General features: G+C 55.4%; 2 protein-coding genes across 3 annotated transcripts; one reads left to right on the forward strand and one right to left on the reverse strand.

Moving 5' to 3' along the window:
• The first annotated feature begins 684 nt into the window (after positions 1-684).
• Positions 685-23,457, forward strand: SHARPIN (SHANK associated RH domain interactor). 2 transcript variants are annotated; one of them, XM_072999470.2, is made up of 15 exons: positions 685-1,089; positions 1,905-2,079; positions 3,725-3,841; positions 4,041-4,182; positions 4,325-4,415; positions 4,601-4,877; positions 5,382-5,530; positions 5,831-6,004; positions 18,221-18,381; positions 18,475-18,586; positions 18,753-18,932; positions 19,575-19,673; positions 20,675-20,818; positions 21,686-21,792; positions 22,162-23,457. In XM_072999470.2, the coding sequence occupies exons 1-14, from the start codon at positions 877-879 to the stop codon at positions 21,764-21,766; spliced, it is 2,115 nt and encodes a 704-aa protein (XP_072855571.2). In that variant the 5' UTR covers positions 685-876; the 3' UTR covers positions 21,767-21,792; positions 22,162-23,457. The 2 variants fall into 2 exon arrangements, with proteins under 2 accessions (XP_072855571.2, XP_072855572.2); XM_072999471.2 differs by having other exon boundaries at positions 4,044-4,182.
• Positions 23,163-26,577, reverse strand: CYC1 (cytochrome c1). The gene is made up of 7 exons (XM_072999474.2): positions 26,419-26,577; positions 25,848-26,041; positions 25,020-25,146; positions 24,416-24,573; positions 24,055-24,215; positions 23,866-23,966; positions 23,163-23,476 (listed from the first exon to the last, which is right to left on the reverse strand). The coding sequence occupies exons 1-7, from the start codon at positions 26,506-26,508 to the stop codon at positions 23,369-23,371; spliced, it is 939 nt and encodes a 312-aa protein (XP_072855575.1). The 5' UTR covers positions 26,509-26,577; the 3' UTR covers positions 23,163-23,368.
• Between the last annotated feature and the right edge of the window lie 84 nt (positions 26,578-26,661).

Genomic DNA, 26,661 nt, shown 5'->3' on the forward strand with positions numbered 1-26,661 from the left:
GTGGTGGTGGTGGTGGGGCCCGGCTCATCGGGGACGGAGCCCGCCGGGCTTCTCCTGGAAAGGCGCTCCCTTCCCCGAGCACGGGGACCGCAAGAGACCCACGCTCGGGGAGGCCCGGCCGAGGAGGTGGGGGCTTCGTCCGCCGGGGGGAGGCCCGGCCAGGCCGCTTCCAGTCTCCCGCGGCAGAGCCTCGAGCAGGGGAGATGCCTCGAAGGGCCCCCCTCGAGGATGGCGCTGCTGCTGGGCGGCGAAAGGAAGCCCCAGCCGAGGTGCCCGCAGAGAGGATCGGCCGCCGGCCGGGGAAGAAGCCTCCGCCGCCTCCGCCGGTCTCTCGGAAGCTCTTCCAGGCACCGGCTTGAAAGCCCGAGCTCTTCCCTCGGCGAGCGTCCGTCTCCGTCCCCCGTCGGTGCTCGCCGGAGGGAGGGAGGGAGGCGGCAGAGAGAGGAGCTCCTGCCGGCCTTCGCCGCGATGACACCGAGCCGGGCGCTGCGGGGCCTTCGCTTCCTTCCGTGGGCGCCCCTTCTTGTCCCCCGGGCGCCGCCTGCTCCCCGCCAGCCGGGGCTCCCTCCCTCCCGGGCACCCTCCGCCAGCAGCCGAGGCGACTTGACCGCCCGCCCGCCCCTCTCCGAAAGAGCCTTCTCCGTCGCTGCCTGAGCGCCGCCGTGCGCAGTCGCCCGCCTGCCCGCCCGGAGGAGGCTCTGCTTCCTGGCCGGGGGCCTCCGGGGGCGCCGAGAGCCGGCGGTAGCCCCGGAACCTAGCCGAAGGGCGCCGTTGTTGCGGGGGAGCAAGAGCTGCTGGTGCACCGCACGTCCGCCGCCTCCTCTTCCCCCTCCTTCCTCCGCGCTTCCGCTACTTCCGGTTCCGGCAGGGGCCTTCATGGCGGCGGCTCCGGCGGCGGCTCCTGCTGTGGCGTCAGGCCTGCCGGTGGTGGCGTCGGTGCGGGCCTGGGTGCTGCGACCGCCTCCTGCCGCCCCGCCTTCGTCCTCGCCCGGGCGGGAGTCGCAGCGCTTCTTCCGGCTCCAGCTGAGCGCCGCTCCGGGCCCCGAGCGCTTCCGGCTGGGCTTGAGGGGCGGCCCGGACTCGGAGCCGGTGAGCCGGGAGGGGAGGCCGGTGGGTGGGTGGGTGCGCGCCTGCCTGCCTGCCTGCCTGCTTGTCTGTTTCCCTCCCCCCCCCCGCCGCCGCCCCCCCTCCCGAGCGGGCTGGAAGTGGGCTGAGGGCCGGAGAGCCGTCCCCAGTCGCGAGGGGCCCGAGGCCGGGGGCGGCCGGGCTGCTGCCTTCCTTTCCGCGGCCTTTATTCGCCTCCGGCGGTGAGAGGCCGGACGGAAGGCAGGCCTTTTGCCTCGGTCAGCCCGGAGGAGCAGGAAGGAGCCCCGAAGCCGCCGTCCCGCTTCGTTGGCGTTCCCCGAGGGTTACCCCGACCCAGGGAGAAGGGAGGCTGGGATCGCTCCACCCCCGCTTGGCTCCCCCCGGGGGAGGGCCCCATAGGTTGCTTCCAGCCTGTGGGCTCCCTCAGGGCCTAGTTGTTGTTGATGATGATGATGGTCGCCACAGAATTATGGCCTTGTAAGGAACTTTTAAGGCCACAGAGTCCAAACCTGACCCCCTGCTCAAGGCACGAAGCCAGATCTTAGGACATCTGCCAGGTGCTTGCCTATAAGTTGCTCTTGGAAGCCTCCCTCCCTCCAACATTGGAGTGGACCCCCCACCTCCCCTTGAGGTCACGGGTTCCATGCTGTCATACAAGAGGTTTTCTTCCTGGTATTCAGTATAAATCTGGCTGAAGATTCAAGTTGCCCCTATTCCAGTGCACCTATTTGAAATGTTGGGCACAACTGCACAAAAGGTGAAATGGTTGGGGGCTGCCTGGTTTCAGGTGGAATCAGTCCTCCTTTTGTGCCCCCCAGAACTTGGTCGAGTACAGCCTCCAAGACATTTCCTACAAGCTGAAGAGTGCCACATGCCACGAGCTGAAGGTCTTAGCCAGTCCTGATGATCCCCTGGTCTTTCACTTTGAGGACGAGCAGGAGGCGCAGAAGTGGTGGACTGTCGTTAGCAGCTCCCTCCGGGAGGTACACAAAGGTCAGCTCCTTCCCAGGACATATGGGGTTGGGGGGGGGGGGGTCTGGAGGCTCTTGTACTGAGAAAGGCCTGACTACCTACAAGAGCCGTGCTGGGCTAATTCTGCAGATGGACGCAAGAGCTTTCATCCTCTCATGCATGAATCCAGTGCGTATTTTTTAATTAGGGCCATGGTTTGCTTTACTGTTCGTTTTGGCTTATTTCTTAAGGGTGTTTGTGAGTCAGTTGTTTGAAGTGGTCTTTTGTTACACAATCTCTGAGATGGAAATGAAACATCAGAAAACCTTGGAAGTTTAATCTGTGGATTCCTGTGGAAGGATTTGGGGGGTTTGGCCTAGCAAAGTCCATCACCGTGACGTGGTGGCAGAAGTGGGATGCTGTGGTTCAGACAGAATGATAGGGGCTGAGGAGAGAAACAGTAAATACCCTCCCCCAGGGAGGGTCCCAGCAGCTTGAAGGAGGGCTGATTCAGGCCACACACTTGGGCAGCAGAATACGCACTTCCCTCCTGGAATTACTTCTGACCTTGGGCTCAGAGCTGCTGCAGGAAGGCAGGGAGTTGAGGTGCATGGCAAGATGAGATGGGTGTGCTTGCCAGCGCGGGGACATGCTTGCCAAGAGCCAGCGGAGCTTCTCACCATCCAAGGGAGCTCATCCTTATTCAGAATGAGGAGCAGCTCTCGGCCTCCTCTCCTTCCTTTGGCTTTTGGCAGTGTACTTGTCTCTCATTGCAGATCACGATTTATGCTCTGCTGAGGTTTAGATGTTTCAGGTCTGCCAGATGCAGCTGCCTTGACAGGCAGCACCGCTCTTCATTTGGTGCAGTATCTTAATGAGAGGCAGGCAGGCAGATAATCCTTCTTATGCCTTCCGCTTCGACCTGTTTTGTCTCTTGTTTAGAATTTCCTCTTGTATGGAAATGAACAGCTTTGAGGGGCAGAGCGATTCACCAGCAAAGCCCTACGTGGGATGCTGAAGGTCCCAGGTTCCATCCTTGGCATCTCCAATAGGGCTGGGAACCAACGTTCCCTCTCATTTTAGTTCTTGTTGTACAGGAGCCTTGCCCATTATGCATGTGGAGGGCTGGGCCTTCCTCCGAAACAGGAAGTAAACAAACTGGCTGCCTGTGAGCAGCCCCTGTGGAGCTCTGCTCACGCGCACCTGAAAGGGAACAGATCTTTTCTAAAACCCTACAAAGCCAGAGTTGTGTGAGTCGTTCTTGACAGTACAGGCTGGAGGGAGACGGGATCAGACTTGGCACCAAGTGACTTCTGGCCTTCTTAATTGGAGGTCTTTCTCTGAGAGAGACCCCTTCATTGCGAGGGAGGCTTCTCCTCCTTTGTCCCACAGCTCCGTGCAAAGATCTTTCTCCACTGGGGTGCCTCGCTCTTGGAGTGCCCTCCCTAGTGAGGTCTAGTTGGTATCATAGTTGGCCTCAAGCTTCTCACCAAAATCTTTGCAGTGAACCCGGATGGATGCGCACAGTTCGAAATGGCTTTAGGTTTGAAGCCTTCTCAGGGTTTTGATCTTTTTTCCCCCTCGTAACTCATACTGGGAGTCTTTTGCTCTGAAGCAGTGTTGCAGGTGCTATAAACAAAAACCCCCATAATTCTTCTCCTCTCTTCTCTCTCTCTCTCTCTCTCAGCTCCTGAGGGTGTCGGGGTTCTCACTGGATGGTCTCCTCACTATCCTTCGGCTATGGTGAATGCAGGGCCTGTGCGGGAACTTGACGCTTCCCTGCCCTTGGAACTTGCAAGGAAAGGTTGGTGGCCAAGTGGTCCAGGGCCCTTCAACGGCCTCCTCTCCCCCATCTTAAAAGCTGTCAGCTAAGCACCTGTGCCAGCCGTGATTGGGCGGTGGGCGGTTGCCCTCCTGAGTGGGCTTGGTCCTGAAAGGCAGCATTACTTTCAAAAACCCAAAGGAATGGAACCAAGTCAGTCCAATTCTTCTCCTTCCTCTAGAAGAGTTGACGCGCCGTCTTTGTGCTGCTATTGAGCTTGGAGACGAGGAGGAGGCTGTGCGATGGGCCACAGCGCTTGCGCAGCAGCGCACCCCTCTGCGGATTCTGCTGAAGGAGTCCTGCTACCCCACGAGTGAGATCAGGTGTGGGAAGAAAGTGGGGGATGAGGCCACCGTGGGTGGTGCCTGCCCTGATTTGGCCTTAGGCTTTGGGTGGGGTCTGGACAGCTCCCTTTGCTCCCTGGAGGCTGCTGGCTGTTTCATTGCTTGGTCCCTTCTTTGGCAGCATGAAGGTGCAAGTGGAAGATGCTCTCCACTCAGCCCGCTTCACCACGCGTGTCCACACATTCACCACCATCGCCGCCCTCAGGCAGCAGGTATTTGGGTTAGGGTTGTTATTTGGGCAATGCGTAGACCGGTTGCCTGCCCTGTGGGGCATGTGGTGGGGAGGCCAGAGAAGGTCTTACAGCACAGGGAGGGAAACACATGGTGGGCTACTGGATTGGGAGTTAGCTCACAGGCCCTGATCCCCTTTCTCTTCCTTGAACCGCTTTTCCGCCAGGTCTTTCAGGATTATGACTTCCACCCCAGCGTCCAGCGTTGGATCATTGGGCAGTGCCTCTGTGTGGATGACCGAACGCTTGGCTCGTATGGGATCCGGAAGGACGGAGACGTAGCCTTTCTTTACCTGCTGACAGCAAAGGGTGCCAAGCTCTCGGAGCAGCGTTACAAGGAGGACAAAGACTGGGTGGTCCTCCAGCCGGCCTCCTCGTCGCTCGTTGACGGTGCTAACGCCAGTCGCAAATATAGCACTTTGCCCAACCCTCTGCCAAAGAAAGGTGAGAGATCAGCAGCTTGCAGAGCCAGCTGAACCCGTGGCTGGCCTAGGAGGCACGTTGGTGCCCTCGTTTGCTCTGACTTTCCCTAGTATGGCTAGTCTTGGAAAGGGGGTGACTCTTGGTGTAAATTAGCAGAGTTTTGTCCCAGTCCATGCAGTTCAGTTGAACCACACATACAAAGACACCTTCTTCCACCGCCAAGTATATTTACAATATATGCAGAAGTTTTAGCAGTACAAACTGGCAGCATGTCATTCATCAGAAGAGATCCTACATCTTTTCCACATGTCCACACATTTGTACACATGCACAATTTACATATAGCCAATCAGTGAGGACATTGCATCGCCCCGGACACTACTTCATTTAATACACATTCTGCATGATTCAGCCTTTTGCACACCTGTCAAATATGGCTGCTAATTATTATAGACCTTGTTCTGCTTCGGTGTGGAAATTATCCTTGACAGTGATGCCTCCCTGCCGTTCTTCTTCTGGCTGCAGGTGTGAAAGATGGCAACCGGAAGATGGACATTGGGGAGATCAGCCAATTTCTGGGCTCTCTCAGGGTCAATAATCTTCTTTCCGGCCATGCCCGCACTCCACCTGCCCCAAATGCTGTCCCTCATCCTGCCCCTCCTTCCCCCGTACAGGTAAGTGGTTGCTCTGCTAAATGCTAGATAGAGCTGCCGACCTCACAGCCAGTCCCCAGCGAAGCGGCCCTGCACTTTCTTGCCCTTCTGTGCTCCTGGTGGCCTTTTTTCTCTTCTTTCTCACCCCAAACTCCTGTTCAGAAAAGGAGCTGTAGCTCATCCTGTGTCACGGCTCCACTTTCCCAAAAGTGGTGCGGTGGCAGTGCTTTTTAAGACACGTGGCAGGGGCCCAGGTGCCCGGCTCTTCTAACAAGGGGTCAGCCCTGCAGCCTCAACTGGCCTTCCTTCCTTCCTTTTCAGGCCGGCTGGTCGTGTCCTACCTGCACGTTTATCAATAAGCCCACCCGCCCTGGCTGTGAGATGTGCAGCGCCGACCGGCCTGCCAACTACGTGATTCCTGGGAGCTACAGACCGGATGAGACCGAGCTGTGGCGCATGCAGCAGGAAAAGGAGGGGATCCTGCAGTACCAGAAGGTAGGCAGCCTCGCTCCTCCTGTGTCTTGCTCTTTCCTGGAGAGCCCTTCCCGAGGGGCTCTGCATGGCTGCCAGCACTGGCAATCTGTTTAGTGCCTGGCCTTTGTGGGGCAGCACCTCCTGAGAAAAGAGGCTGGCACAAATCTCATCATGGGGTAAGATCCTTGCCACTGCAAACTTGCTTTTGTTCTTTTTATATTTGTTTTATATTTATTCATTCATTCGCATCCCACTAATGCCGAGGTACTCCTTTGGGTGCTTACAACACTTATAATGGAGAACAAAAATAAAGATTAAAACACTTAAACGCAACAGAAGGAATCCTAAAAATAGATCGCCTGCGGTGTAGATGTTTGTATTCTTAGTGATTTTTGGGGGGGATTTTTTTATGTGTGTGCATGTGGGTCTGGCCTCTGGGTGTCTGTGCAAATTTCGTTGTATGGGTGTACTATGTATATACTTACAATGACAATAAACTGATTTGATTTGAGAGAGCACAAAAACTGATCATATCAACTCAGAGAGGATGGAAGAAAGGGCTGAGGGGGAAAGGTGGCCAGCTAGGGTCGGTGAGGAAGCCCTCCTTGAAAAGCAGCAGCTTTAACTGCTTCCTAAATATCAAAAGAGAGGGGGCTAGGCAGACCTCATCCTGAAGCTGATTCCATAAAGTGGGAGCTTCCGCAAAGAAGGCCCTGCCTCTTGGAGAGGATTTATGGGCCTCCCTCGGGGTGCCCCCCCCTCCGGAGGAGCCTCAGCTGGGATGATCTATCAAGATGGCGCCGTGAACGGCAGCCGCGGCTGTGCTCGGCTTGTGTTTTGTGTTTTAGTGGCGTGTTTTTACGGTTTTATAGTCTTTTTAGAGCCGTTATTAGGGTCGTTCCTGTGGCCATAAATGGCTATTTACTATTTTTAGCTGTTACTTCTTCGATGGATTTATGGTTTTATGGCTAACACTTGTTAACTTCTGCCTTCTGCCTCCTGCCTCCTCAATATATCAGGACACCAGGACGGCGTCGCTGGTAAAGACTTACTACTCAGCTTTATTGTGCTTATGTTTTGGAGCAATTACTGCATTTACGCCTTGGAGTAATTACGGAAAACTATCCATTGCTTTATGGCGTCCTGTGTCCCCTCTCGGATTACATTTACTAGAGAAGAAATTCTAAATATTAGCAAAGCCCTCCCATGTACGTATCCTCCTGTTTTTGTGGAAGAAGAAAGTAGCACAATAGCTTTGGTCAAGAGAGGTGCAGCAGCTGTGTATGATACTCGGAGAAGAATTCACCAAAGAGGACGACGTGCTGGCACGTTAAATAGGCTGCGACAGCGTGGAATGAGATCTGCACTACCATCTATTCATCTTTCCAACCTCCGTTCACTTGTTAACAAAATGGACGAACTGCATCTCATCAATCAGGTTAACCCTGACTTCTCACGCTCAGCTGCTCTTTGTTTTACAGAAACATGGTTAAACGGTTCTGTCCAGGACAGTATAATTGAACTATCTGGGTTTCAGATCTACAGAGCAGACCGCGTACTTGAAACATCTGGGAAATCGAAGGGTGGAGGAGTTTGTTTTTATATAAATAGAGATTGGTGCAGAGATGTGACTGTGTTAGAGAAAACCTGCTGTGAGGACTTGGAAGCTTTGTTTATTAATTGTCATCCATTTTATTCCCCAAGAGAATTCTCTTCGATAATCTTAGGTGGAATTTACATTGCCCCCCAAGCTTGTACCAATAATGCAGTATGTATTCTTGCTGACTTGATAAATAGACTAGAGAGGAAATATCCTGACTCTCTGCTTATAGTCTTAGGGGATTTTAACAAGGCAAATTTATCACATGAATTGCCTAGATACAAACAGCATGTTAGTTGTTCCACCAGGGATAAGAATACGTTAGACCATTGCTACACCACAATTAAGGGTGCTTATCGTTCTGTCCCTCGTGCTGCCCTCGGTCGCTCTGACCACTGCCTGATTTTTCTTATTCCAACTTACAAACAGAAATTGAAAGCTGTTAAGCCAGTGGTTAAGACAGTCAAGCGTTGGACTGAGGATGCAAAGTTAAAGTTGCAGGCTTGTTTTGACTGCACCGATTGGAATATGTTTGAGTCTACTTCCAATAACCTAGACGAACTTACTGAAACCACAACATCTTATATTAAGTTCTGTGAAGACTTATGTGTGCCTACTAAGACCGTGCGTATCTACAATAATAACAAAGCCTGGTTTACAGCAAGGCTTAAGAAATTTCGACATGCCAAAGAGGTAGCTTATAGGAACGGAGACAGAACCCTGTACAATCAGGCTAGAAATATACTGAATAAGGAAATTCGAGCGGCAAAAAGAACGTACAGCGACAAGTTGAAGACACAAATGGAAAATCATGACTCTGCTACTCTCTGGAGGAACTTACAGAACATTACGGGTTATAAGAAAACATCTTCCCCGGTTCTGGAAAACCAGAAATTGGCAGATGACCTAAACGAGTTCTACTGCAGATTTGAAACACCACCATCTACACCTGCGGTAAACCATTTGGGTTCAGAAGTATTAAAAACCGCCTCTCCTACTGTTGTTCCTTTATCTCAGGAATCTACTTCCTTGGTGATTTGCGAAAAAGATGTGCGTGATCTTCTTCAGATACAAAAGGTTAGGAAAGCTCCGGGAGCAGATGGGGTGACTCCCTTCTATTTGAAAGTGTGCGCTGCACAATTAGCGCCTATCCTAACACGGATTTTCAACAGCTCGTTGGAGTTGTGTAGTGTCCCTACATGTCTTAAAACTTCCACTATTACCCCTGTACCTAAGAAAGCTTCTATTAGCGGACTGAACGACTACAGACCCTTCGCCTTAACATCTGTAGTGATGAAAGTCTTTGAGAGATTGGTGCTGACCCATCTGAAGGACATCACTGATCCTTTGTTGGACCCTCTCCAGTTTGCATATCGGCCTAACAGATCAGTAGATGATGCTGTCAATATGGCTATGCACTACATCCTAACAACATCTGGATTCCTCAGGGTCTTATGCACGGGTTCTTTTTGTTGACTTCAGTTCCGCGTTTAATACAATTGTACCATCTAAATTGTATCTTAAACTGATTCAACTAAAGGTACCCATTTCTGTTTGTAAATGGATACATAGCTTTCTGATAAATAGGAAACAGCAAGTGAGACTGGGGAAAATAACATCTAATATCCGTACAGTTAGTATGGGAGCCCCCCAAGGGTGTGTACTTTCCCCATTACTTTTCTCCTTATATATGAACGATTGTATTTCCACGAATCCCTCTGTTAAGATTCTGAAGTTTGCAGATGATACGACGGTCATTGGACTTATTAAGAACGGTGACGAGTCGGCATACAGATGGGAAGTTGAGCATCTTGTCGCATGGTGCAACAGTAATAGCTTAGTGCTCAACCCACAGAAAACGGTGGAGATGGTAGTGGACTTTCGAAAACACCCCCCTTGTATACTCCCACTTTCCGTCTTAGGCAGCACGGTCTCTGTAGTAGAGTCGTTCAGGTTCCTGGGCACTGTACTCTCTCGGGACCTGAAATGGTCAATTAACATCGATGGCATCATTAAAAAAGCTCACCAGCGTCTGTATTTCCTACGACAACTTTGGAAATTCAATCTGCCTCGGGAGCTGCTTGTCCAATTTTACAGAGGCATTATTGAATCTGTCCTCTGCTCTTCCATAACTGTTTGGTTCGGTTCGGCAACCAAACTGGACAAGAACAGGCTTCAGAGGACTGTCAGAACTGCTGGAAAAATAATCAGAGCTGATTTGCCATCATTGGAAGAGTTGTACATTGCACGAGTTAAAAAGAGAGCGGAAAAGATCGCGACAGATCCACGGCATCCTGGTCACAACTTGTTTAATCTTCTCCCCTCTGGTCGGCGATACAAGACGCTGTATACTAAAACATCGAGGCACAAAAATAGCTTTTTTCCCTGTGCCATCAAACTGCTGAATTTGTAACCATCTGATGCAACTGGGAGTTGAGGCAATTGGCTTTTGTAGAATTTGTTCTTAATTGTCTTGTGAATTTTTCTGTTTATGTGTGTGTGTGTGTGTGTGTGTGTGTGTGTGTGTGTGTGTGTGTGTGTGTGTATATATATATATATATATATATATATATATATATATATATATATATATAGTTTTTAAGTGTGGCCGGTAGCCATATTAAATTCCGGGTATGGTTTACATACCTGGCCAGTAAGTAAATAAATCAATAAATCAATAATAATAATAATAATAATAATAATAATAATAATAATAATAATAATAATAATAATAATAATAATAATAATAATAATAATAATAATAATAGGTTGGGCAGATGACATGAAGGAGAGACGTCCCAACAGGTAATGTGGGCCCGAACCATGGAGGGCTTTGTATGTCAGTGTCAAAACCTTGAACCTTTTATTTATTATTTGTTTATTTCACTTCTGTACCACCTTTCCCCTAGCAAGGGGACCCAAGATAACTTACAAGAACTAAAACAGGCTAGACTAAATATACAATAAAATATGAATTGTGGAAACTGGTAAACATATAAGGATTATTTAAAAAGGCCCTCGGAGCATTTGGAATATTTAAAAGCACATTTAAAAGGAACATATGCCCAGCATCCAGGAACAATTCAGCCTTGCCCAGTTTAATTATTAAAAACCTGCTTAAGCAGGATAAAAGGGAGGAGGCCAGCCTGATCTCTCCAGGGAGAGCTTTCCACAACCTGGGAGCAACCACAGAGGAAGGCTTTCTCACGTATCCCTGTCAGACGCGCCTGTGATAGCAGTGGGACCCAGAGAAGGGTCTCCTCTAGAGATCTTTGGAGCCAGGAAGAGAGAGAGGCTTCTACATGGAAGGCCTGGATCCAGGTTGCATTGGGCTTTGTAGGTGACATCCAGCACTTTGGATGGGGCCTGGAGACGGAGGGGTGGCCACTGAAGCTGTAGTAGCAGAGGACTTACACGCTCCCTGTAACCAGCTCTGAACAAAAGTCTTGAGTGCAGCATTTGGCACCCACTGAAATTTCCAAACTGTCTTCAAAGGCAGCTGCAGGTAGAGTCCAAGTAGGGGTGTAACCAAAGCAGGTGTCGCTGGAGCCCCATCATTCAACTTGAGAAACAGGCACAGCTGCCACACCAGCTTTAGCTAAGCAGACGCACGCCAGGCTTGGGGGGGTGGAGTCCAGGAGCGCCCCCGAGCTGTGTGCGTGGCTTGTCGGGGGAGCATAACTCCATCCAGCACCGGCTGGATCTCTCTTCCCTGATCTGCCTTTTGACTGACTGGGAGCACCTCCATCTTGTCTGGCGATGGCGTCCTCGTTGCCCTTCCTTTGTCGCGCTCTGGGTTGTCCTGTTTTTAGAGCAGATCGGCTTTGGCTTGTTTGTAACAACGTCAGGTCCTGCGATTTATTGAGAATAGAGAGAATAGAAGCGGATGGAACAGTCTATGGAGGTTTTGGCTCGGGGGGGGTGCTCCGTCTTTTGCCCCCACCCCATTTTGGAGAGCTGTGTGGCCAGGGAGGGTTGGGGTTGGCTTCTGCAGAGAAGGACGCTCGTCCTCCAGCGCCTGCCTCGCTGGCCTTGCGCTGGCCCAGGGAGGAGATCTGGAAGGAAGTTTGCCGCCTTGGGGCAGGGGTGGCGTTGTCTCCCCGTGAGTGGCCACCATGGGAGTGTGGAGCAGCAGGCAGAAACATGGAGGGCAAAGGATGCGGGGAAAGACTCGGGGCGGGGAGGTACTCCGTGGAGAGAAAGATGCCCACAGGGAGCCCACCACGTTTCAGATGAAAATCCTCCCTCGGGAGCACCGTGAAAAACTCAAAACCACCCACGCAACCAGTAACGGGGAAAAATGAATAGACTTAATGCAGTGGTATTATGATTTTCATTTGTGTATATAGATGCATATATCATTTTTAAGTGTACTTATTCTGAGTTTCTCAAATGTTACATTTCTGTATCTAGTTTGGTTTTCACGTACGTGACTCTTTCTGACGTTTATTTTTCTCATATTCTGTACTGTATTTGATTTGATGGGGGTTTTTTTTTCCCCGTATCCCAGAAGGAGCTTTTGCATCTGAAATGATTGTGGGCTTAGTGAACTTCTCAGTAGCCTGAGAAGCCATCAGGGACCCATCAGGCAGCTTGCTCAGTTTGGTGGCTGAGCTTGCTCCCAGGGATGCTGTTATGTGAAGGCGGGGTCTGCAGAGGAGGTGGGGGGAAATGGGGGGGGCTCCCTGTGGCACCTGGTGACTCTCTTCTCTTCTTTCTTTCTTTTCTTACAACAGGAAAAGGGAAGGAGAGAAGACGGCTCAGCCGTGCCCTGTGCCACTCAGAGCCTCGGCTCCCTGGATGACTTCATCCACCTCTCCTCGGAGTTCTCCTAGGCGTCCCTCAGCGCGCGGCTCCCCCACAGGCCTCCCTCTTTGCATGGATCGGGACAGCCAGCCCCTCTTTGGAGAAATGCACGGGGTGCCGGCAGGCGTGGAGAGGAGTCAGTCGGAGGCCGAGGGGGCTGGGTTTGGGGCAGTGCCCTCCCCCCCCCGTTTGACTTCTCAAAACGGCAACAGCAGCACTTCAGGTTCTTGGGGGCTCTCAGGCCCTGGGGCGTTTTGTGGAGCCATCACCCTCTGAGCAAGCTGGGGAAGGACAGAAGGAAATACCCTGTGGATGGTTTAAGGCTGCGTGGCAGCGGTGACTGGGCAAGGCCCGGACTCTCGGGGAGACGCCAAAAGGCAGGAGGAGGGCATGCACTGGACTGGGTCACAGCTTGACAAGCGTTCTGGTTGTGCCCGTTTCTCTTCCTGGCCCTGTCAGCAGAACTGTCCCCGCTTTGTCCTCCCTGTCCCTGAAATGCAAGACGGCAGAGTTTGAGAGGGGTGGGGGAGAGGCAAACAGCCAGCGGAAATGGCAGATTGATTTCTGCCTGCTGGCTGCGAAGAAAGGAAGGCTTGCATCCCTGGGTGAGGAACCTCGGCTGCTGGTCTCTGCCGGCCTGAGAAAGGGTTAGGTGCCCGTGGCTGGGGAGGCGCTCACCGGACGCGTTGTGTCCCCCAGCCCTCTTGGGTGCCTGCAGTGCCTTTTGCACGGGGCCTTGAGCCCCTTCCTTGACTCCCCTGCTCCCTCGTCCCACCTTCTGTCTCAGGCTGGCTGCTCTGGAGCCGCTGCTGCTGCTGCTGCCACCGCCTGCCATGCCCGGTTGCTGCTGGGGGCTAGCTTTGCTCTGGCAGTGGCAGTGGCGGCGGGCACCCAGATGGACGGCCTTCCCAGTCGCCCTTGGTTTGTGCCTTTGGGGGGGGGGGGCTCCTGAGCAGAGGCGCCTCTGCCAGAGCAGGGGCCGAGGCAGCCGGCAGAAGGAACCAAAGAACCAGTGGTGGGCTTGGGAGCGGAGGAGGTCACTCCCTGCCTTTAGTGCTCCTTGCAGAAGCCTTGTGGGTGACTGAGGAGGCCCCTTTTCCCTGGTGTGGGATTGCTCCAGTCTCACTTGGGGAGAGAAGTGCTGGTGGGGCCTCTGCCTCTTCCTTCGCCTTCGGAAGCAGGCCATGTCATGGGGCTGGCCCTGTTTTGTGTCTGCTGACCCTCAGCCCCGATTGAGTGGGTCCCGGCTCCCCCCTTCCTGTGCCTTGTCTGCTGCACCTGGGCCATGGCCCATTGGGTGAAGGCCCCCTTCCTGCTTCCTGCCCCAGCCCTCGGGGAACAAAGCAGCCCGGACGGCAGGCCGCCTCCTCGTCTCCCGGGACATAATGCTGTGATGGTTGAGCAATAGAATTTCAGGTGACTACTTGAGACGGGTTAATAATGTCTGCACAGAATGTTTGTATATTTGAAGTTGTGATTTTCAGAGGAAGTCCCTGGTTTTATTAAATTGTTCTCTTGGGCGAGGTGTCCTGTGTTCTGGTGTCCTTCCACAGCCAAGAAATGAAGCCTGCGTCTTTCTCCTAAAATGAATTGTTTCCCTACGTACCCCTTGCAAATCGTTCTCGTGGGACGAGAGGATCTGTTGTGAAATTCACCCTCGGGAAAGCTTGGCTGAGGCTTCTGCCTTTCAGGCAGCCTTTTCCCCTGCAAGGAACCGCTGTAGCCGGCCAAACGACATGGTCTGCGAAATCAGACTGCCTGTGGCTGCACCGTGGACTTGCCAGGAAGGGTCAGACCTTCCTCAGCAGCAGTTGCTCCTGGAGGTCTGTGTCGGCCTTTGAGACAAAACTGGAGCCGCAGCGCTGGGACATTCCTTCCTTCCTTCCTTCAGCCAAAATACGAGTTCAGTAGTGACGACATACAAGGCACATTGGCGTTTTCCCACCCATGCCACCACCTTCACCCTTGCGACTAGGCTTATCCGTAATGCCAGTTGATGTCCATTCTCACCCCATTCCTCTCCAAAAATGCATGGATTCTTTTGGCTGGCCTATAGCCTTTCCCCTTCAAAAAGACAGCTCCGAGTATGAATAACATACCTCTTTGAAATCACTAGACCTTTACCATTCCTTATTTTCACTTCACGTGTTAACTGATCATTAATTGCTAAGCTGGGACACTTTTTAGGCTAATGTGTAAAACGACGCGCCTGCTGCTGCTTGTGTTGTGGGCAGTGTCAGGCGACTCTTGGGGTGTTTTTGAAGTAGGGGAGATGTTCCGGGAGTGATCTGTCGGCGCCATCTCCCAGGATGTTGCCATGGCAGAGCAGGGATTTGAACTCAAAACGCCCGTGAGTTTTAGCCTCATGCTCTGTCTACTCCCTCACCCTCGTTCTCAGTAGCTGCTACCGGGGGCGGGACGGGGGATCCTTTGGTGGCCTGCGGCCAGCAGGGTCCCCAGTGCCTGCCGCGCCTGCCTTCCTTTGGGAGCAAGGGCCAAGATCTGGCACAGACCAAGCCTTTGAAGGGGAAAGAGCCCCATCCACTTTGAGCGGCTGCAGACGTGTTACCTGGCCTAGTTCTTCCTCCCCCCCCCCAGCTGCGGGTTTTGAGAAGGCTCCCTGGGGTCGCCCAGCTGGACTGAGCTCTTTTGACCTGTTTGTGAGAGCCTGAGGGGGAGGGGGTGAGCGAGCTGGCATTGCCCGGGGGGGGGGCTGTGGCTTCATCGCTTGCCCATTTGTGGACATCTGTGTTGCAGTTCGTCAGCTGAAACCACGCCTCCCCCCTGCACAAGCTGATCCCCAAGCTGAGGGGAAAGGTTCGTGGGGGCTTCTGAGAGGCCCCCTCCCCTTGGGAGGCTGGGCAAGCAGCCGGCTCCAGGTGCCACGAAGGGAGGCCGGCTGGCTGGCGGGCAGAGAGGAGGCACTAGTGGGGCCCTGTCTCCTCTGCGGGGGGGGGGCAGGGGTGGATGCACTGATCCAGAACTGCCTAGGAGAACGGGGGCCTCTCTCGGTGGAGGGGTGGGTGGGTGAACCTCCTTTCACATGGCCGTCCATGCGAGGGGCTGCCCAATGATGGGTGGACATCACTGCGGGCCAACCCAGCTCCAACTTAGCTGCCAGACCCCCCACACACACACACACACACATGCCCGGGGAAAGGAGATCAGGGTCAGGCGTAGCAGGCCATCTGGGTTCCCGAGGACCCTCCTCCAGCCTCTCCAGCATATTCTGAAGGGGAGAATAGGTGATGAACCCCAGAACCGAACTCCCAGCCCTTTGGCATGCAGCACCGCGCCCATTCACCCCAAGTGGTCGAGCGCTGGTGGTGGGTTGGGTGGGTGGTTGGGTGGGTGGGCGAGCCATCGGGAGCCTGAGCTGCTTGCCGGGATGGACTCTGATCCCCTTTCCTTCCCCGTCTCCGTCTCCAGGCCTGAGGCCCCTTTTCACTCAGCGTCCGATGGCGGTGTTTCCACCCGTTGGCCACCCTGGAGGAGGCTGCGCCCTGGGATCTCTCCCGCTGCCAGGCTCTCGAGGCAACAGACCCTCTCCCCTGCCGTTCGGAAGCACCCGTCGTGCTCCTTGAACCGGCTGACGCCGAAGCCTCAAAGGGCAGCATCCGTGCGAGGGTTCAAACCCGCTGGGGCTTTTGGGAAGGCAGAGTCGTGGGATGCAGTGGGACACGTCTGGAGGCTCGGATGACAGTTGGCCAAGCGGGCGGCTCTTCTTCCCTCTCGGCCTTTGTCTGAGGTGGGGAAGCATGGAAGGCCGGTGGCGCTACCCGATGCTCCCGAGGGGTCTCTGTGTGTGTGAGGCCTGGAGGAGTTGCTGTGTGAAAGGAAGCAGGAGGTGAAATGGCCGCAAGCCAAGGAAAGACACCCGCACGCAACCGGTTGAGCTGGCAGAGGCTGATCGGCAGAAAGTGCCCGGACCTTCCCTGGCACCAGCCTCTGTTTCCCAGCCTGAACCTCCATCACCACCAGGAGGGTGGCACCGGCTGTCCTGACCAGGACGCTGCTAGGGTTGCTGATTCTGGGAGCAGGGGGACAGAGAAGCCCTTCCTCAGCAGATGATGATGATGATAAGGACTCGGGCAAGGGTGGGCCGTCTGTCTCCAGAGGCCCCACATGTGCCCGTGTCAGAGGGTGGCACTTGCTCCCTCTCCCCACCCCAACATTTTTCCCTTAGAGAAAAAAAAAGTGTTTTTAAAAAGGTCCATTTTGTTTCTGTTATTTTTTTAAATCGCTGGTTCCCAAACTTTTCCCAGTCAAGACCTGCTTTTATAAGAGCCAAGGAACCTGTGACGCCCCCTGTGATATTTGAATAAAAATAGATTTTTTTTCAGAATACAGTTCTAACCTAATAGTATGAATGTAATAATACATAATGGGTGTGTGTGTGTGGAGAAATAAGCCTCTAGCAGATAAAAAATTGAAAAGAAAAAAAAGGAAATATCTTGAGATCAATATACTTTATTGGGTGCATGTCTCCCCCCCCCCAAAAAAGCCCTTTCCGTGAGGAGCCCCTCCCCCTCAGGCCCAAAGAAAGCCCCCCCCGATGGCCCCCTCCCTGGTTCCCCTCCCTCACCTTCTTGCCCTTCCTCTTGGCCTCTTCCTCCCTGACTCAGGTGGGACCCGGAGGCTCCCCCTTGCCCGGGTCCTTTTTCCCTTCGCTGTTGGGCCCTTGCCACACCTGGAAGAGCGGGAGGCTCAGGGGGAAGCGAAAGGTACCACGGCTGCTGCCGCAACCACAGCGCTTCAGTCCTGCCACCTTCTTGGCTGTCAGCCTTCCCAGCGTCCACCAGCACCCATCTGAATCAGGCCTCTTTGAGCCGGTCAGAAGGGCTGGTGTGGGTTCTCGAAAGACGGATACGGAGGAGGAGAGAAAAGCAAGCAGCTCAAGATTACCTATTGGGCACGTTTAGCCTTGAGAAAAGAAGGCAGAGGGGTGATAGGAATGCACTTTGCCAATCCTTGAAAGGGTGCCCTGCAGAAGAGGAGGGGCAGGGTCTGTTCTTGATCATCATCCCTGAGTGCAGGACACACAACAAGGGGGGGGGGGCTCAAATTACAGGAAGCCAGATTTTGGTTGAATATCAGGAAAAATGTCCGATTATTGCAGTATGAGAATGGAGCCCATGACCTCAAGGGGAGGTGGGGAGCAGCGCCCCAACGCTGGAGGGAGGCCTTCCAGAGGAACTTACAGGCAAACACCTGGCAGAGGCCCTTCAATCGGCGCTCCTGCCTCGAGCAGGGGGTTGGACTCCATGGCCTTAAGAGGCCCCTTCCCATGTCAGCATTTTACGATTCTGTGATCTGTGGGCCAGGAAGATTAAAATAAAGCAGCATGGTATATACCATAGGTAATATGATAAAGATAATGTCAGTTACCCCCCCCCCCCGAGAAAACACTTTATGATCCCCCCTTGGGGTCAGAAGCCCCAGATTGAGAACTTGTGTTTTAAATGTTGAAATGTGTCGGTGTTTGAGGCAGAGGGGCTGAGGATTCTTCAATGGGTCCCCCAGCCCCAGAGGGCGAAGGGGTGGGGGTGGTGGTGGTCTTTACCGGATTCCATTTTCCTCCCCATTTTCTCCCCCACTTAAAGTTTCGAGCCTCTGGCGTGGGGTTTGCATCGGGTCGCCGTCCATGCCCTGAAGCTTTTTGCCCCTTTTTGACAAAGAGACGGAAGGAGCAGCAGCAGGATGACCAAGCGGTCCCGGGGGCAGAAGCTTCAGGAGGCAGGCGGAGGTGGCGTGCCTTGGCCATGAGGGGGGGGCTCACTCTTTCTAGTGCATTTTCTCAACTTCCCTCCAACCCCCCCCCCCCCCCGCAGGCCTTGGAGCAGAGAAGGCTGCAGAACTTCCAGCAGTTGTGCCAGCTGGACGAAGAGGCGCTGGTGCTGAACCAGGAGGAGTTGGAGTGTCGCATTTGCTATCTAGAGGTGAAGCCAGGGGAGGGAGTGCTGCTGCGGGAATGCCTGCACAGCTTCTGCAGGTAACCGGCCCTTTGGGGGGCACCTTTGGGAGGGGTGGGCTGCCTTTGGGATGCCCCCCCCCCCAGAGCTCAGGAATCCTCCATTCTACCCAGGGACTGCCTGCGCCAGCTGATCAACTGGACAGAGGAGCCCCAGGTGGCTTGCCCCTTCCGGGACGACTCCTATGCCTGCGACAGCCACCTCCAGGACCGGGAAATCCGGGCGGTGAGTCTGGAGGGCAGGCCCAGCCCTTCCAAAGGGCCGTGTCACCTCTCCAAGGCAGACAGAGGGGGGAGGTCCAGCAGAGGTGATGCTTTGGGCCGAGGAGGAGGGGAGGGGGCTCCCCGCGCCCAGCCCAGCCGGGGCTCTAAGACAGCCCCCCCCTCTGCAGCTGGTGTCTCGGGACGAGTACGAACGGTTCTTGGAGCGGCGGCTGGCGGTGGCCGAGAGCCGGGCCCAGAACAGCTACCACTGCCGGACAGCCGACTGTCTGGGCTGGTGCATCTACGAGGACGATGTCAATGAGTTTCGCTGTCCCATCTGCTGGGCCCTCAACTGCTTGGTCTGCAAGGTAAGCGGGCCCGGCAGCGGCCCCTCGGTAGCCTCGGTGTGTGCGTGTGTTTGAGCGGGAAGGGGCCTTGGTGAGCAGAGAACGGACGCGGGGGCTCCTCTGAGCTTCACGGTGCCTGCATCGTGGACGCGTAAACTGCCCAGAGAGGGCTTTAAGTGCTGTGGGGCGGCATGGAAGCCGCCCGCTTGGCTTTCACTTTGTGCGGAGGGGACCTGTGTGAGCCCCGAAAGGCTCCAGAAGGGAAGGACACGAGAGACTCCAGGGGGACAATGCCGTCTCCGTCTGTTTGCCACCTTAGAGGAGGAGGTATCGGCCGTGAGAAAGGCTGAGGCCACCTTTCCCCTGTTGTGCGGCTTTGGATGCTCTTCAAAATGGTTTAGCACACCTTGCTCTGAAGCTGTACCACTTTCTGTTTGTTGGCAGAGCAGGCTTCAGAACCCACCCACCCCCCTCCCCGTGCTGAGGGATGATGGCATGCAGGGCCCTCTTGTCCTGCCCAGAAAGCTGTCAGGACCTCGAAGGTGAACCAGGCCGTGCCAGGTCCGGCTGGAGTGACCTGGAGGCGTCATGGGGCAGAAGAGGGCCTCTCCTTGGCCGGGCCCCAGGGACCCTGACTTCCGTCCTCTTCCTCTCCCCCAACAGGCCATTCACGAGGGCATGAACTGCAAGCAGTACCAGGACAAACTGCAGTTTGAGGCCCACAAGGATGCTGCTGCCCGGGAGACCAGCGAGATGCTCAAGGTGAGCTGACCGACGTGTTGGGCACCCCTTGGAGATGCCCCTGGGCCAATGGAGTGCAGGGAGCAGGTCGAGGGTGAGTGGGCTCACCTGCTGTACCCCCCTCTCCAGACCATTTCCCCCATGGCTGGTCCTTCCTCCCCATGGTTCCCCCTTCACTTACAAGGATGAATACCATATTTTTCTGTGTAAAAGACTATACTTTTGTTTAAAAATTTTAGACTAAAAATTGAAGGTCGTCTTATACACAGAAGTAAGCTGAGGAGAGAACAAAAACAAGTGGAGGGGAAAGCAGGGATCAAATTGTTCCTGCAGGGCTTTGATCCCTGCTTTCCCCTCCACTTGCTAATCCTTAGCAAAAGGAAAGCAGGGATCAAAGCGCTGCAGGATCGCTTTGATCCCTGCTTTCCCCTCTGCTTTCTAAGTTCCATGGGGCTTAACAAAAGAAGGGGGAAGGAATCAAAGCAATCTCGTGGCTGTATAAGGGGGAAAGGGATTAAAACGATCATGCAGTTGCAGGATTGCTTTGCTCACTTTCCCCCTCCTTTTGCTAAGCCCCGTGGGGCTTAGCATGAAGGGAGGAAGAAGGGATCGAAGCCATCCTGCTGTGCTTTGATGCCTTTCCCCCTACACTTGCTAAGCCCCACTTAGATTTCTTAATTTTGGGTTAGAAAAGTGGGAGGGGGGCATCTTATACACTGAAAAATATGGTATTTAATCTGTCACTTGGGCTGGAGGCTCTGAGCAAGCGGTTCCCCTGGCAGAGCACAGGCTTTGTGCCGCTGGCGATAAGAGCTAGAAGTCTGTAGAAGCCGTGGAGCTGGGAGAGGCTGGGGGGTGGGTGAATGGGTGCCTTTACCAAGGAAGCGGTCTTGCCTGAGGGAGAGGGAGGAACAACGGCCTGGACGCAGAGGCCTGCTTCCCAGGCCTGGCCTGGCCGTTCTTCTGGCCCCTCTTGCCCTCCACTTGCCTCTTCCTTCCCCTTCTTCCTCCCTCCCCGCCAGACGCTGGTGCTCCTGGGAGAGGCCATGCACTGCCCCGTGTGCCGCATCGTTGTGCAGAAGAAAGGGGGCTGCGACTGGCTCCGGTGCTCCGTCTGCCAGACCGAGATCTGCTGGGTGACCAAAGGGCCACGATGGGGGCCAGGGGTAAGTCTGCGAGGACGCCCTCCTTCCAGCTGGGGGCAGGAAGCAGCTCTGAGGCCAGCACTCGGCCGGCAGATCCTGGGGAGGGGGGTGTCCGGCTGGGAGCTGAACTCAGGCAGTCGGCTCCTCTTGACATGGCGCACGGGTGTGTGTGTGTGTGTCTGAGAGGCTGCCTTTGCTGCTTTGTTGGAGACACGGAGACCCTTTGGAGGGGGAAGGATTGAGCTCCCTCCTTACTGTTCTGGGGTCCTGGTCTGGAAGTGAAGCGTTTTCTTGCACCTTCCCAAAAGACTTTCTCTCGCCTCCCCTGCCCTGATTCTGCCAGGCCATTCCTCTGTTTTTGTAACGCCACTTTGTAAGGGTCCCGATGCAGTGCAGAGCTCCATGGATGGGTTGCAGTCTCCTGAACCTTTCAGTGCTGAGTCAGCGGAAACCCTTAAATTTTTGTTCCGTGCGTCTACTTCAATATTTGAATCCAGGACAAGAAAGCTGGTGGTCTCCAACATGAAGCTGAGACCCCCCTCCCCCCCCGCCAGTTCAGCAGGAAGGTCGTAATAATAAGGCACTGAAAGGCAGCTCTGGCCAGAATCTCCACCCCCAACACACAAAAGGAAGAGTCTTTGGGAAGATTCCCGCCGTCCGTCCCTCCTGCCCGGACGGTATCTATCCCATGATCTCCAGAGCGGGGACTGCATGGCCGGCTGCAAAGGGCAACGGACCTGCCTGAAGATGGGAGGTGGGCAAAGTGTAGCTCTCCAGTTATGAGCACCCAGTTCCCAAGCCCACCTCCTCCTTCTAAGAGGCAGCCACCCCCCACCCCTGAGCCCCCTCCTGGCTGTCCTGATCTCTTGGGGCACCCTTTCCTCGCAGGGTCCGGGCGACACCAGTGGAGGCTGCCGGTGCAACGTGGATGGAGAGAGGTGCCACCCCGATTGCCGGAACTGCCACTGACGGAGCACCTGCAAGAGGAGCAAGAGGTCTGACGAGATACAACCGGTCTGGGGGCTTCGTTGGTGTTTTGTTGAATCCCCTTGACTCACCTGGATGGCCTCCCCTTTTGCCAGGACCACCGCTTGGAGACAAGGGAGGCAGGAAGAAGGTTCCTCCTTCCGTCTCGCCCTCCCCCCCAAAACCCTGGACCACCCAGGGATGGTACTCCTCACCTTCCAGTGAGCAAGCCTCGCTGGGCCTTCCTTGGAGGGCTGATAAGATCTGCCTTAGGAATATGTTTGCAGGCTGAGGACTAGAAGTAGGTTCCCCCACCCCCACCCCCACGTTGTTCCTCTACTGTGCCTGTGGACTCAGCTGCACTAACGGGTCACACTATCCTTCATCTGTTGCCACAGATACTTGGGTCCTTCAAGCTGCTTCTGGACAAGCACCTGGTTTTTAACCGACCATCTGGGGCAGCAGCCAGTGTGTGGTGAGACATTTAGGGTGATGATGGGCGAGATCAGCAGCCAGGAAGGACAGACAGAAGGCTTTGATTTATATGTTACTACACAGTGGAAACAAACCCCATCAATAAAAAAAGACGTGTACTGGGACTGTGAAATACATTCTTTAAAACAGCCAGGGAGTGTGGGGTAGAAGATGATGGCATCCTGCTGAAGCTAAGACTGCCTCGCAGGAGACATCCAAGAGCATAAGAGCAGCCCTCTGCTGGATCAGGCCGAGGGCCCCTCTGGTCCAGCTCCCTGTATCTCACCATGGCCCCCACCAGACACCTCTGGGAGTCCACGAGAGACCTGTCTCCTGATCCCCCTCCCCTGCCTCTGGTCTTTGGAGGGACCTTCCTTCTAAGCCTGGAGATTGTACATTCCCCATCATGGCTTGTAACCTGCAATGGACTTTTCCCAGAAATCTGTTCAATCCCATTTTAAAGGCACGTAGGCCAGAGGCCATCATCACATCCTGTGGCAAGGAGTTCCACAGACTAACAACATGGTGGGTCAAGAAAGATTGTCTTTGGTCTATTCTCCCTCTCCCAACACTCCACTGGAGTGGATGTCCCCTGGTTCTGGTATTGTGTGAGAGGGAAAAGCGCTTCCATCTCTCCACTTGATCCATAATTTTATACATCACAATCATGTCCTTGCTCAGGCACCTCTTCTCTAGGCCAAAGAGCCCCAAACGCTGTCACCTTTCCTCATCAGGTGTCATCATTTTAGTCACTCCCTTCTGCACCTTTTCCAGGTTCACAACGTCTTTCTTGAGGTGCGGCGACCAGAACCGTACACAATACTCCAGGTGTGGCCTTACCAGCATTTTGCACAAGGGCATTATTGTTGGCGGCTGTTTTATTTTCAACCCCCCTTTTAACTATACATGCAGAACAGCAACTGGCTTCTTTTTGAAGAAACTCATTTATTTGGTGCCTGCCACCCTTGAATCCCAAGGTCCTTTTCCTAAGACCTTGTGGGTTACTGAATGGATGGAGACCTGTTAAATAACCGCAAATGCACGGGCGAAGGGCGCTGCATACATTCCTGGGGCAGAGGACAGGGCGTTGCTGCTCCAGCATCACAAGGAGATTCACAGCCCCTTCTCGGGTCACTTTCTGCGAGGCTGGTAGGTCAACTGCCGGCTCTTGAGTACTGTCCACTTGTGTCGGTTGAACAAAAAAAAGAGGGGAAACAAAATGCCTCCTAGCAGTAGGGCCTGGAAGAGAGCGAGGGAGAGAAGATAGTGAGAGCAACTCCACTCTGCGCTGCTCTCAAGACACCCCCCCCAGCAGAGGCTCCCTGCCCCCCCCCCCCACAGAGGAAAAGGTGGCAGCATCTCCAGCCCCAGCTTTTCTGGGAGAAGAGCCCAGTCCCCGACCCCTCCAACCACTCCTGGGAGAGGTGATAAGCGCCACAGGGTGGGCCTCTTTTGGGACCCCCAGTTTATTTATTCTTTTATTTATTAAATTTATAGCCCGCCCATCTAGACCAAGTCAACTCTGGGCGGCTATGGGATTTTCCACATCCCTGCTTTCTCTTCATGCTCTTGCCAGCCTCACCCTCCACCCCAAGCCTGTGTCCTCTACTGGTGGGAGGGAGGCTGACCTTCACAGCCATCCGCTTGCGTGTATCATGCTCCGGCATTGATACCCAGCAGAGAAAGGTGCAGACGTCTTTGGCCATCTGGGACAGGGTGGCAGGGGTGCCTGTGGAGAGGAAAGAGTGTCAAAGGGGGAGGGAGGGCATGCGGAGAAGCCACGCCACCCCCGGTCGGCCTAACCTGGCCCCACTTACCATCCTCAAACTCCAAAATCTCGTTGTAGAGGGGGGCTGCCATGCCAATGGCTTGCCCAGGAAAGTAGGGGTTGAAATGGAGCTCGCCGCGCAAGTTCACACCAGCAGGTGGGTCGCAGTAGCCAGTCAGCAAGGAGAACACGTAGTCTTCTCCCCCATGCCTGGAGTGCAAGGGAGAGAAGGAAGGGATCAGGCCCTACAGAGACCCCAGCTGGTGAACATCCTCCACCCAGCACTCGCAAGGATCACTGCCGACACCGACGCCACCCACCAGAGCAACAGAAGCCCACCAGCCCAGTCCCTGATGTGCCCTGGGACTAAGCCAGGCGGCCCCAGAGGTGACAGCCTAGAGCTGCGTTACCTGGCTCTTATGATATAGCTTAAGTCTGGAGGCAGGGCCCCGTTATTTGCCGCCTTTGCTGCCTCGGGGTTGGGGTAGGGTTTAGGGAAGTAATCGGAGATCAGGCCGGGCCTCGTGAACATGTTGCCCTCGTCGTCAGGTCCGTCCTCCACTTGAATCTAATGGGGGACAAATGCCACAGAGGAGCCTTAGGGCAGGGGTGGGCCATGAATTTCTATAGGGGGGGGCCACATGAAAAATCTGAACTATGTTCGGGGGCCAAACCAACGTTACTTAAAAATGAAATGAAACAGTGATGTCATCGTTTAGTCGTGTCCAACTCTTTGTGACCCCATGGACCAGTGATGTTATGATTATTTTTATTTTAAACTGGTTAATCTTGACAAATACAGTGCTAAAGAGGTTATTTGCAGCAACTGATCAACTTTAGACCAAAAGCTATAAATGGTTTTAATGTTCAAAACTGCCTGCGGACCGGACAGGAGTGGCTTGTGGGCCATATGTGGCCCTCGGGCCGCACTTTGCCCAAGTCTGCCTTCGGGCCACCCCTGCCTCTACTCCCCGGGGGGAGCCACCAGCCTGGCCCTCGACCGCCCTGACCTACCTCCGCAGCGAGAGCCTTGGCTTCCTCTTCAGTGTGAGTGACCCCAATGAGGTGGCGGAAGGCCACGTACTGCAAGCTATGGCAAGCAGAACACACCTGCTTGTAGACCTCGTAGCCACGCCGGATGCTGCAGAGAGAAGGGCCTGCTTAACAGGTGAGCCACCGTCTCCGCCCCCCCTTCCGCCGCCCCCGCCCTCTGCTGAACCCCTTCTATCACCTCAGGCACCCGGCAGCAACCAATAATGGAAGGATGGGGAGCAGCGGCCGCAGAAAGCGCCAGCCAGGGCGGATCGCAGACTTCGGTTCTTTGCCTGGGAGGGTGATCAGACCCTAGAGAACTCTGGGGGGGGGGGACGGGGACGGGGGGGTGCAGGGCAGGTATCTGGATTAGAATGTTTAAAAAGCCCCTGATAGGAAAACTAAAATGCAGGATCCGACCCAGGGGCCGAGCCCTTCTTCTTATCCTCCTGCTGAAGAGGAAGGGGAGGGCAGGATGGAGCCCACCGGGGGGGGGGGGGTCCCTTGTGGGGCAGCGGCCAAAGAAGCCTCCGGGCGAGACCCCAGGCCAGCGGTCGGTCGCCCACGCACCGTTCCAGGATGTGGCCCGAGTCTGGCCGAAGGCACCTTTTTTTGGGGGGGGGGGAAGCAAGCCAGGCAGGTCTTCGGGAGGACCGGGGGGGGGCGGGGTGGTGGTGATGGGAAGGCCCTCTTGCTCGGCGGGCCGGCGGGCGCCCCTCTCGGCCGGAGGGGGGGGGGATGACGAGCATCATCATCAGCATCATCAGAAGGCCGAGGAAGGGCCCGGCCAGGGAAGGGGGGAGGAATTACCTGCTGTGGTCGAAGGCCTTGAGGAGGCCGCCGTGCTCCCACGGGTACTGGGGCGGGTGGAGCTCCAGCTCGAAGGCGCCCACGGCGGTGTGGAGGGCCAGGGCCAGGCCCGCCCCGCCGGCCGCCAGCGCCCCGAGGGCCGTCAGGGCCGCCTTCTTCCCGCGGGAGAGGCCCGGCCGCGACGCCACGCCGGCCTGCGAGGGAGGGAGAGAAAGAGAGAGAGAGAAGGAGCGAAACGGGGGGAAAGGAGAGACGGCGCCAACCCCGGCCGGGAGGGAGGGAGGGAGGGAGGACGGGACCCCAGGACGCCGCCGCCGCCGCCCCGGCCGGGGAACCGAAGGGACGGACCACCGACCCCCTCCGCCCAGCCGGGCCGCCTCCCTCCCTCCTTCCCTCCCTCCCGCCCAGAGGAAGGCGGCCCGCTCACCCCGGGAGGGACGAGGGCAGCGGCAGCGGCGGCGGCGGAGGTGACCTTGGGGCCGGCGGGGCCCGGGCGGTGCCTGCGGGGGAAGCCGGCCGGGCTCCTCCTCTTCGGGCCCCGCGGTTTGGGGGGGGCGGCGGCGGCTCTTACCTGCGGGCGGAGGGCCCCCCCGGGCTGGGACGGGAGCAGGAAGAACCCCCGGGAACGCGCCAGGCTCCGCGCCGCCACCACCGCCGCCATCTTAGAGGGGAGGTGAAGGCCCCGCTGCGGCGAAGGGGCGGGGCCGAGCGCCGGAAGCGGAAGAGCGGGCTGGCTCTTCTGAGGGAAGCGGGGAAGCCCGCTTGGCAGCCGGACGTTCGATGCGCGCGCGCGTCTGCCCCGCCCCCCCCCCCG

Source organism: Pogona vitticeps, chromosome 4, assembly GCF_051106095.1.
Source record: "Pogona vitticeps strain Pit_001003342236 chromosome 4, PviZW2.1, whole genome shotgun sequence".
Lineage (NCBI taxonomy): Eukaryota > Metazoa > Chordata > Lepidosauria > Squamata > Agamidae > Pogona > Pogona vitticeps.